The sequence below is a fragment of the Pieris rapae genome, chromosome Z, assembly GCF_905147795.1.
Source record: "Pieris rapae chromosome Z, ilPieRapa1.1, whole genome shotgun sequence".
Lineage (NCBI taxonomy): Eukaryota > Metazoa > Arthropoda > Insecta > Lepidoptera > Pieridae > Pieris > Pieris rapae.
The window spans coordinates 8,951,938-8,964,383 of record NC_059534.1 but is presented as its reverse complement, the minus strand read 5'-3'; the positions used below and the strand labels follow the sequence as shown (position 1 = coordinate 8,964,383).

The following is a 12,446-nucleotide window of genomic DNA, read 5'->3' as shown; positions in this document are numbered from 1 at the left end:
CTATAAATGGCGCCAAAACACTACGCCTGCGCAATTGCGGGCACAGATTATTTTGAATGACATAAAGACGGCGCACTTTTTACAAGTCAATATCAATATCATCAATGAAATTTTATTTGAACGCAACTTCTTGGGCGTACCTACTGATAAAAAGGTTTCTAATAAAAATAAAAGAGAATATAAAACTTCATTTGATTTCGATTTTATATATTTTTATTATGAATTCATTCATCTAATTCTATGATACGAATACGATGTTTAGTACAAATAATATAATACATATATGTATATATAATTAACTCCGCGCCTATTCCTGGTCTTAAAAGGATTACTTATCTTATAAGGTACTAATAATAAAAAAAATACAATATATCTCAAACATAATTTATTCACATAATAAAATTTCTCATCTTAAATAACAAACACGTCCAACCAACAAAACCCCACTTATAAAAATATATATTACTATTAAGTACTGCAAGAACATAAAAAAATTATGCCATACCCTTTCTAGCCCGTAAATAACGTTACTGAGAAAACGGGGATAACTTGGTTCTATTATCTATTACTAATATCACCGTGGTATACAAATTTCTGGCAGCTGTCATTGTGGTAGGTCAAATAACATAACTTATAAAATCATCGATGTCAATTGTCACATTTTGCGCCGTCAGTTCGGAGCCGATTATAGTTCGAAACTCGAAGTATATTCGGCTCCGTTTGTATATTAAAACATTCGAACATTTGTAAAGTACACACAGATAATTATACACAGATATAATATAAAAATTTCATTGTTATGGCCGTAAAAAAAGGCAAACTTTCTACCAAGTAGCAAATACAATTTTGTATATAAAGTGGCATCCGCCACATATTAAAAGAAATTTAAGTAACTGGCCACTATTTTAAAAATACAAAGTACTTCTTTTAGATGTTACACAGATAAAATATTGATTGGATACCTTAAATATCTGTAAAATAGCAAATATAGGAACTAGGGTTGTCAGTCTTCGAACGTTGAATATCTATAAGCTTTACAAAACGGTTTTAAATAAAACGTTAAAAAACGAGTAAGAAATTACAATAAGTGCATTGCTCCTCTACAGTATTGTAGTTACAAATCTAAAGTGTTCATGGTTTTTATATTAAGTACTTGGTAAATTTAATACGAACAAATATAACGACAGTGGCGACGCTATCAACAATAAAGTTCAATATAAATTGTGGAGTTTACATTATATCCGGGTCGTCGTCCAATATATTCACTGCATCGTTTGTATGCCCATAGTGAATCACAGACGAATAACCTGAAAAAAAAATCGCTAGAATTAAACATTATATACACAACCAATTTACAAAATTTTATATAACATCACAATCAGTTTACATTAAAATAAATAATAATGCTTAAGACAGGTAACACTTTACCGGTCATAGTTAATGAGTTGCCAATGGACTTTGTGTCCGGCCAATAAAGAAATTAAAAAAAAACATAGTTAATGAAACGTGACGTCTAAAAATAACTCAGATATTTTAGTTTGTTTGAACAACGGAACGTCATCACAAATCCAATATTGAAATCCAACATACACGACCACTATTAGCAAAATTTTAATTACTTCGAATTCCTACGAACTACAATATCGTCTTTGTTACATTTCACTAACGTGTATTTTACAATGCACCAAATTCGTCTCAGTCCTTAACGATTGTGGCAGCAACTTATTTATGAAGTGAAAACTTCATTAGTGTCGTTGTGATTTGAAAGTCGATGAAACGAAAAAGCGACAATAAAAAGAGACAGACACTTAAATTCAAAAAAGCACTGATTATATTCAAAGTTCGACTATAAACGCTGTATTAATTTACATTAAATAAGCGAACCATTACCAAACATATAAACAACATGTACATAAACATATACTATATAAGCATAGACTAACGCCTTACAAATTAAATCAGTCTTAACTAGTTTTACTTTCTGGTTTAAACGATTTAAAATAAGAGTTTATGTAATCTTTCGTCCCTTTCTGGTTGCACTGAGTTAAAAAGAGACAATCGAGTACTTTAAAATGGTCCAACTACACTGATTAGTTAGGGTAATTCTCTTCATAGCAATATGTTAAATTATCGTAAACTGGATTATAGATAAATGCATCATTGACTTTTACTCACACATCATTTTCAGCATTTTAAAATTATTTTAGAATATTTTTACTATTTTAATAACTGGCGATCCAATCACCACTAATTTTATTTTTGTGTAATAAATTCTAAAGTACGACACGCCTTACAGAGAAACCAAATTAGACAACTAAGTAAGCTAAAAAAATGCACGCGGCCGTTGTAGCCGGTACGCGTTGAGGGAGACGGACTATATAGGCGTGTTAGTCGAAGTCTGATAGAGTAGTAGAGTAAAAGATTGAATAAATGTAAAAAAAACCGCAAATAATTGCATAAGTTGATAAAAAATGCTATGCACTAGCATTACCACATTGGTAACATTTCATATACGACGGTGATAGTTTTTACTAATAATTTATTTATTTAAATAAAATATTTTTGATTAATTTTAATATTTATCGTTAAGTACTACTACATTTTGATTTTTTTTCCATACGCCAAAAAACCATAATTTCTAACGCGTGTACATAAGTACACACACTTTTTTTATTCATATGTAAGATTGTAATTACACAAATCTCACTTATATAGTCAACATTTTAATTTGAAATCTATATATAAATTCACGTTAATTTGCATATTAAGTAATGATATTCTAGGTAACATAAATTGCTAAAAAACTTCGAATATGGTTTTTACAAAGCATTCTTCTTATTTACGCTTCAGCCATTTCTTTACCTTGATCAAGATGCGGTTTATCTTTAAGCAAGTACTGTGCTATGACGTGAAGAACACCGACATTAACTGCCCCAAATCCGAACCAGCGGAATGTGTTCCAACCCTTATACGTTTGGTACAAGTAACCGCCAATCAAACTCCCAAGTGACGTACCAACACCACCAAATATGGCGCCGACAAAGCCCTGAAATTAAACAAAACTTGTGTCTCTTTAAAAGTGTTACGCGACATTTACTGTAATCAATATCTGATATAAGAAATTTCTGTACGAAATTATTAAAACAATAAATTTTTAATCATTAGTCTTAGAAGATCATGGAATTGATATTATTTTTTGGTTTTGGTTTAAAATATGGTCACGTGACCAATCGCTAATTCCCATACAAATTCATTTCATCTAAATAGCCCCTGATACTATTACCCTTCTGATAGTATTTACGAATGGAATTATAATTACTTGGACGGTATTCTCGGTTCCCGGTGGTGATATAAGACTGGCGTACGACGTCATTGTAGGATAGAACATTCCGAACGTGACACCTTGGAATACTTCAATGGGCAACACCCACCAGGCGTTGGTGAGAAACGAGTATAGTATGAAACGCACGCCAAAAGCAATGAGTACAATGCTCATAGTGTTCACGTGGCCAATTTTTTTAATAATATAACCTGAAAAACACAAATTATAACCAAAATTTAAAAGTGTTAATACAGTATTTCTCTTCTGTGAACGTATAATACTAAATTTAATTTTTTTACAAATACATTTACCAGATAAAAACATGAAGGGTATCTCGCCACCAAATGTCTGTATAGCACTGACAAGCCCTTGTAATGTCTTCACATAATCCGCCCCGTCACATGTCAATTTGGCCACATCCTCAATATGCCAGAACAAAAATTGCCAGAGCAAACCCGTACATAACCCGACAGATATTGTCCACAAAATGAAGACACAATTGTGTGCAGATTTGAATAAAGTTCCAACGTCGGATAATATGTTTAAAGAGAATGCCAAAGATTCTACCTAAAACAAATTATTGTTATACACATTTTTCACAACAATCAAAGGCGAAATTATTTGATATAATTTTGGTTCTCGTTCATACAATGATTTCCATAATAATAAACAGTAGCCCTAGAACCTTCTGGATAATAGACAACTAGACGAACAGCCATCTGTGCCTGACACACGCGGAGTTTTTTGGGCCAAAACTTAACAAAATTAACAATTTGCATAGGTACTATAAATAATAACGGTTTTTTAAATCTTGTCCATTTCACTATTAACTGAGTTATTTAAACATTAATACGTAAAAAATCTGACTTGCATTTGCATAGTACGTTGGTACGGCGCCATCATGCGCAACGTTTTCGGAGGTTTTTGAAATTACAAATCTTTAAAGATTTTTCAAGGCAATAACAGAATTCCCAATAAAATTTGACATAGGTTCTAAATAAATAAATACCCATTCGCAAAAAAAATCTATTCATGAACAGTCGTCAATCAAACACATTATAATTCAATTAAATAAATAGTTTCACTTACCTTCAAAAAACACGTTACTAAAACATCACCGCACATAAAAACAAACATCAGAACAAATGCTACAGTGTAGTCTTTGTATGCGCCAGCGCTGAATAAATCTATGAGACTCCCACTTATAAGCGATAGTAGTCCAAAGCCAACAGATCCCCATAACCGTTGCTTTCCATACGAACTTTTTTTACTACCTAAAATTATATATAATTATACATAGACACCATTGTGAAAAATATACATATGGCATATATATTTATGGCAATTACTAATCTGTTAATCATTCTGATCTCGAATTTCTTTCTTTCATTATTTTATTTCATAAACAAAAAGACTACAAGACAAGAGGACAGAAGAACACAGAAGACTGATCACCTAGATGAGCCCTCTGTTTAAAACATGTCAAAATCTTTGGGCTTTGGGAGTCTTTTGGTTGAATTTTAAATGCGCATCTGTGTTCTGTATATCATTAGTAATTTTGTCTTGCTTGTCACATGTAATATTGTCCTTGTCACAACTCCAAAATCAAATGCAAATCCAAAAGATGTGTCAGAAGACTGATCTTCTTGTCTATTAAGAGATCAAAAACGTCCCCGATCTTAGGTTTATATAGCGTTGCAGCGATACTGGATTACTATTAGCATATTTATGTTATATACTTACCAAGTAGATTGAAACATATAGCATCAGCAAATGCAACAACAACTCCACCCGCAATCCAGTTCAAAATCATGAAAACGAAAAACATCCAAAACTGTTTGGTATACTGATAGGTCTCTTCGCTTGTACTGTCTTTTGCCGATTGGAGAAGCTCGTTTACCTATTAATTGAATTTAAAAAAAAATAACTTTACCAATTATCTCAATTATTTTATTTGTTAGACTATACTGTTCTCACTAGCCAGGAAGATTTTTTTTCATACATCCAGCTAAAATATTTTTTCTTTGTAAAACGGCTATTGTAGAATTAGTAACTAAATACATATTAATTTATCAATTCAGCAATATAACATTTATCCATAGAGGACTATTAAATAAATTAATATACACCGCCCATGGACAGTTATATAGCCAGAATGCTCGCAAGAGCATGCCTGTCTTTCATGAAATCGTACGCTATTTTCTTGAAGGAACCTAAGTCGAATTGGTTCAAAAATACTTCAGTTTCACATAGTGGTGGTAAATACTGCCTTAAAAACCGCTCAGTTATGGAATACAGATGGGATTTTTATTCCGGCTTCACACATTTAAAAATTTAAATAAATCTAGTGCTTAGATGATGGTTCCACGAAGAAATCGTATATCGACTATACTAAGACGTTTCATTGAAGTAATCTTTACCACTTTGTCCTAATGTGTATTTAACAATGTACTACATAATATAAATATACTTAATTGTAAAACTTACCTGCGCATGATCACAGTCAATCTCACACAGTGGATGGAATAGGTTCATCTCTATTTCATATTGAGCCTTAGATATGCAATTCGGATAGTGAACTGTTCCTGTAAAACATTAATTATTGAAGTGAATCTTCTTTAGGCGCATGAGGGTAAAATTTTTACAGAACGTCACGAAGATATGCAGCGTTTTTGTCGAAGAAAAGGGCGAGAGTAATTGAGAAAGGGAGATCGATAAAAAATACACTCTATTGGTTGATGTATTCGTTTCGTCACATATTAGAACTTTAGAAGAAAATTTAAACAGTGTGAATAAAGATATACAAATACATGAAGTGATCATATACTGGTGCATGATCATCTACTGAGGCTTTTACTTAAGTAATAATTAATTTACAAAGTTTCACTTTTGACATGTGTCCCATGTATCCACGCACTTTTTTATTAATCAAACACAAAAATCAAAACGATCACTTGTCTATTCAATTCGTGAATCTCCGTACCTAAGAATTAAGACTGATCGCTGACTGTCGCAAAAAAAATTGACATTTAAGAGTCACAATTCTTGCAAAGCGTCACGATCGAACGCATCGTCTTTGGTTAAATTTCTTACACTGTTCTAATGATCGAAAAAATTAATATAAACTGAGTTTGTGCACAAATATAACATGCAAATGCAAAATATAACGTATAAAGCAGATGCCATGTTAATGCAATTTTTTTTAATTAAATGATTACTAGATAACTCGACAAGAAGGCCATTCCCTTAAACTGTACCGTCAATCATACTTTTTTAAATATTATACAAGTAACTGCGCAGTAGGTTTCTAGCATTAATGATAAGCGTAACAGAAGCAAGGCACACTTTACATCACATAATATTCTCACCATACTGAAGTTATCCCAAATTCATATAAACCAAAGTTGTTTTTCGCATTTTTGCTGGCAACAAAGAAAACGTTAAAAAAATCTGAATTAAAAATTTTTACACCAAAAATATCGCATTACTATCACATCTTTAAAACAAACAAAAAAATAACCGAAAAACAGACAAAATTTTAAACAAAATTGTTCTAGGCGTTTAATTACAAACAGGCGCACAGAATACTATAAATTGATTACAGAATTCCTCTTAATAGGAAAAACCAATGCATATTAAGCTATTTAAATAATTAAATTTCACGTCAGAGTTATTACTAATTATAGAACCAAACTCCAATGATTAGATATTTTAATGACCCATTTGTTAATTGATGATGCAAATTATGAACACGCCCTATGCAGTGTTAGAGCTGCTTCTGAGACCTAGTACGTATTTACACACTTTATTCATTCACTCACTCACTCACTCACACATTTACACCCAAACAAATAAAATAAGGTAAAATAATGTAATTATTTTAAGGAATTAAGTTTGTTTATGGAAGAGCTGGGAACACTGACACATGTATGTTTTACTTAAAAGGGTTTCTAGATCTTGCACCTAGGAATGAAAATGTACTTAAAATGAAAAAACATATTTTATTTTTATTTTATTATTATTGAAATAACTGACTTTTCATTTTATCGAACGGAGACTGAAATGATCGGATCTATGTTAAACTTATTTATACGATTGCATAATGTATAAATAAGTATGCAAACCCGGCGTTTATATATTAATATGAATCTTAAATTAAATAAACCAACTTACCATCAGGCATAACAATATCCGTAAGTCTTATAAATACACAGCTGTGTTCTGTGACAATCGACGACAAGCGAATGTTGCCAGTAAATGAGAGGGTTTTGGGCAAATGCTCACCCGCCGGTGTCTTTGGTTTACAAACATCGGTGATGTCAGCTCCCCAGCCCAAACAAATCTCCATCAATTTCCACGGTGCTGAAGTATCAAGCTCACAATTAGCCTGAAACATATAAATATTAATTAGAGTCTCAGGCATTTTAAATTTGGGTTTGCATGCTGTATATGCACACAATGTGAGAAAATATGGTAAGAAAAACTTGACTGAAACTAGAGAATGTCACTTAAATGAGATTTAACATAGATGCAGGCATTTAAATACAAATTGACAAGAAGTAGTGTTATGACGTTATCGAAACATTTTGCGGCATAACTATTCATACATTTAATCAATGTTTAAGATTTGGTAGCCTAAAGACAGTCATAGTAATTCACTAAATAAAAATAATATTATGGGGTGCTAAATTACATTAAATTTGTACGGTATTTATTTATTAAAATGTGAAAATAATAAACAATATCTTCAAGTAATTCAAAGTGAAATTTATGTAACAGCATTTTTATTCTAATATTATAATAAACCATAGTACAGGATTGTCCATTTGTCGGGCGCCATTACAGATTCTTTTAAAGTCACGTATGACATCCGTTTGTCAAAAACGTATTGGACTTGACAGACGCTAAGTCACGGCCTACCGTTAGACAGACTAAACTATAAATGTCAAAATCCATTCATACCTGACATTTATCCAATTGACTACCAAATACCATGTTCCCGACATCTTTATTGCATAAACGATAATTTAATGTGTTATTTACACATGTCATATTCGCCTTATTTTCCCCAATAATGTTTGAGAGTTGCTTATTCACACAGTCAAGGGTACACGGTTCGTTGACATCGACAAATCCACCGCCAATGCGACAGCTCGGTTTAAATGTGTACCCTGAAATAATAATATTTTAATTGAAAACCATATTTTTAAGTAAGTCTCAGAGTAGACTCTCTTACGTCAAAAGGACATTGGACTCAACTCTGAATATATATTGTATAAAAACGTAATTTAATTGTTATCAAACGGAATATCTATAATATATACTCTGATTTTTCATTCTGTAGAATCCTGACATTTCATAATCGTTGCTACTAAAAAGTTCTCAACCGAAAAAGGACAAATTTGTCCCATTAGAACTAAACATAAAAACTAAAATACGACGTATATTTTATGTTTCACCTACAACAAATAGGTCTAAATATTTACTTAGTGGACAGACCTACAACAAAATTAAAAATATTTCAATATCCAATTAACTTTAATTACTGTATTTTATTCTTTAGCTGGTATCACTGTCTCCTGTTTTTGAATAACTGTGAAGAAAAGGTAATTATCAGTCGCCGTTAAACACTTTTAACGTGGAGCATCACACTTAACAAATAGCTATATTCACTATTAAATACAATGTATGTATAGACTCTGTTCAATCGTATTGAAATTGAAAAATGAGCTTGGTCAAAAAGACTTGCCCTCTCTGACATGTCAAAAACTGATATCTGTCAGATTTTATGGAATTAAAAATTATATAGAGTATAGAGATATTTTCTTACCTTCCAGTGTCACATTGTCTGTTGATATGTAAGCACACTTATCCTCTTTCAAACCAATATTACTAATGAAAGATGTATAATTAATATTATTTGTATGACTGTAACAATATTTTGGTATATGCCAATGCTCACACACCGTTTGCCACATTTTTGGCGATGTCATATCACAGCTCATCTATAAATAGGAAAAAATAAAGAATGAAGTCGCCATTAAAAATAAATTGAAGTGAAAAATAATGGACTAAAGTACTAAGTAAAAATCTTTGACTCTATTTTTTAATAATGCATTAATAGATGAGAATTGTATGCATTTGGTCTTTAAAAACTGGTCTGATGTAGCAAAAAATGTAACTACAAGATGTGTCAACTTAAATTAAGATACACAGTTGAATAGATAAATTATTTCCCAAATCATTTTAGACATAGATATACTTGTTAGTACATAAATCTTTCACATTTGAATACATACCTTGCATTGTGTAGTTGAGTTTTGACTACCCAAAGACATGACACTGCATTGGTCAATCTCGCTAGCACTTTTATAACAACTTTTTAGTACTGTAGCACCATCACCACAATCAAGCTCTACCGTCAGGTTTAATCCACTTTGAGGTATTAAATATATACTGGCAAAACTTAGTATTATAACTATTTGAAAGAATATGAATATGGATTTTTGTATTCTAAACCTGAAATATTACAATTCTTATATAACACACAGAAAAATTTGATTGCTCAAAATAGTTCTTGTCTATCATGAAATGAGAATCTTTCCAATAAGATTTTCAAGCTACTACAATTTTTGTTTCTCTGAGTGTGAATCCAGGACTAGTGAAATGTATCAATAAATAAACCACTAATAAACAAAGGCAATTTGATCAAAAGTATGTATGCAGTTATATATGCATGGCCTTGTGGTATCAGTTATGAAGAACATACATATTATATGATAATAAACGATATATATGCCACCTGCTGCCATATCAAATTCTATGGATAATTTCTGTTGCATTTTTTAATAATGTATACACAATACTGTATTTTATATATATATTGTATATAAATGCCTATTTGATTTATCAGTGTATCTTGTATGAAATATATAATTAAGGTCAACCTTAATTTTATGTATTTGATGGGCTTTGTTATTGTAGTATTTTGATGTTTCACAAGTATTATAACTAGTTTGGCCATGAATACTGTTAAGTACATAAAAACATAGTTTTTTTTTAACTTTTAAATTATTTTTAATTTGGAATATGTATATTTTATATACTTCTTTTGATTTTGCGACATATAACAAATTTTTTTGTCTTAATCATCAAATTACAGTATAGGGCCATCGGTTATATTCCTACCACTTTAAAAGGCTTTGTGATTGTATGTCATATCATCAATGAATTTAAGATTCCCGCTGGGACTGTCACATATTATATACAAGACCTTAAGCTGAGTGTTCGTCAGTATACAGAACATGCCTTAAATTAATCTTTACAATTAAAGAGAGTGCATCTATCAAAATTCAGCCAAAGTTTATCAAGATACATTAGTATTACATCATGTAGTGAAACCTTTAGCAATATTTAAGTGTTAAAAATATACTGTGGACCTTCCACCAGGATTCTGCACCTGGCCACATTTTTCACACGTCACACTTTGGTATCACACCCAAAATAAATATTTATTGCTCCACAAATGAATGCATTATAGCCATAATTGTAATGTTAAAATTTGATGTGCAAAATAGTCAGTGATAACATACCTATCTGCTAAGAAACCAAAAATTGGTGTTGCTAAAAGACTAAAAATTGGTAGTATTGTGTAGATTAGGCCAACAGTGGTCGAAGAAAATCCCAATTGTCTTGCATATGTAGACAAATAGGGTATAAGTGGAGCTGTACCTAAAAATAAAGTTTAAATAGTTAGTTTGATACAAAAAAAACCTCATATCCATTGACCTATTTGATAATGCTTTGATATGACTGATAACTGTTAATCATGATAAAATGTTGTGAAGAAAGTACATAAAACAAATAATTGTTTTATGGTGGTCTAATTAAAGTTATTTAAAAAAACTAAGATGTTTTAATAATAAGAAAAGAGTAGCAACATTATAAGTAACACAGTACTGTTATCACTACATACAACAAATGATCCATTTAATTATTAAGTATAATTATAAATTAAAGTTCCCTAGAAGGGCAAGGTTACTCCGCTAAGGTCTGTCAATGATTAGTCTCTTTCTACAACTCTATACTATTGAGAATCGTTATGATTTTTTGATGATATTCAATCATTTTCGCAAGTACTTTTTAAACTTACCAGCATTATAAAGCATAAAATGACCCTTAATTGGCAGAAGTTTCTTGTCTATTTTCATATTTAATGGAAGCATGAGTCCGAATTATGCCAAACATTGACCCTGAAACAAAAGAAAAGATTAGAGCATAAAAAAATGTATCGGAAAACAATTTACAACTAAAATATTGTGAGTTATAAGGTAAATAATAGAAGCTTCTATTTTCTAGAAATAAATTAAAAGCAATAAATACCGTATATTCGAGGCCACAGATTAGCTTAAAAATACTTTAAAAAGTTATTATACAAAGCTAGTTTATTTACAGTTCAAGCTTTGAAGTTCTTGACTATTTATTTAACATTGATAAACAAATATGGTAGTGTCATTGGCCATTGGACCGATTTTTTTTTAATATGGCTTTTATTTGTGCCAACTGGACACAAGGTACTTCGCCAGTGTCCTGTAGATGGAGAAGGTACGAAGGAGATTGATCGGTGTAAATAATAATTATGCACCTAAAAAAATAGTTGAAATTTGATTGTTTTTGTTATTGTTTTGTTCTTATGCTGTGATGGAATAATTTCATATTTTAAGGAAAACATTAATGCCCAATTAATGTCGTTCTTTAAAGGTAGTGGGATTCAGCTATGAATATTAATTTCAAATAAGTTAACGATTTAGCAAAGACAACACAAATGTGAGTAATAACATGATTAAATACAATTTCTGATTTATGAATAATTTATATATATGTACACACTTACACTTTAATGTTATTACTTTCTGTATATTTACATAAAAATCTACAATATGGACTAAACACAAACATTAACAAACATTTAACACTTAAAGGACGGGGGACTTTAGGAGGAAGAACGTCATATAGAGGATAGGTTACTTTGGGACAGCTAATTAGTATATGAGCTACTGTGCCTTTGTCCAAGCCATAGATAGATAAAAGGATAGGTTAGCTGGACAAATATGTATGTACCTAC

General features: G+C 31.0%; 1 protein-coding gene across 1 annotated transcript; it reads right to left on the bottom strand.

Annotated features, from left to right (window-relative positions):
• Window positions 1-370: 370 nt before the first annotated feature.
• Window positions 371-11,839, bottom strand: LOC110993969 (major facilitator superfamily domain-containing protein 6-A). Its single transcript, XM_022260409.2, has 14 exons — window positions 11,705-11,839; window positions 11,475-11,574; window positions 10,915-11,053; window positions 9,622-9,841; window positions 9,153-9,327; window positions 8,285-8,493; window positions 7,496-7,709; window positions 5,810-5,907; window positions 5,066-5,222; window positions 4,412-4,596; window positions 3,634-3,889; window positions 3,320-3,531; window positions 2,863-3,046; window positions 371-1,307 (listed from the first exon to the last, which is right to left on the bottom strand). The coding sequence occupies exons 2-14, from the start codon at window positions 11,545-11,547 to the stop codon at window positions 1,231-1,233; spliced, it is 2,199 nt and encodes a 732-aa protein (XP_022116101.2). The 5' UTR covers window positions 11,548-11,574; window positions 11,705-11,839; the 3' UTR covers window positions 371-1,230.
• Between the last annotated feature and the right edge of the window lie 607 nt (window positions 11,840-12,446).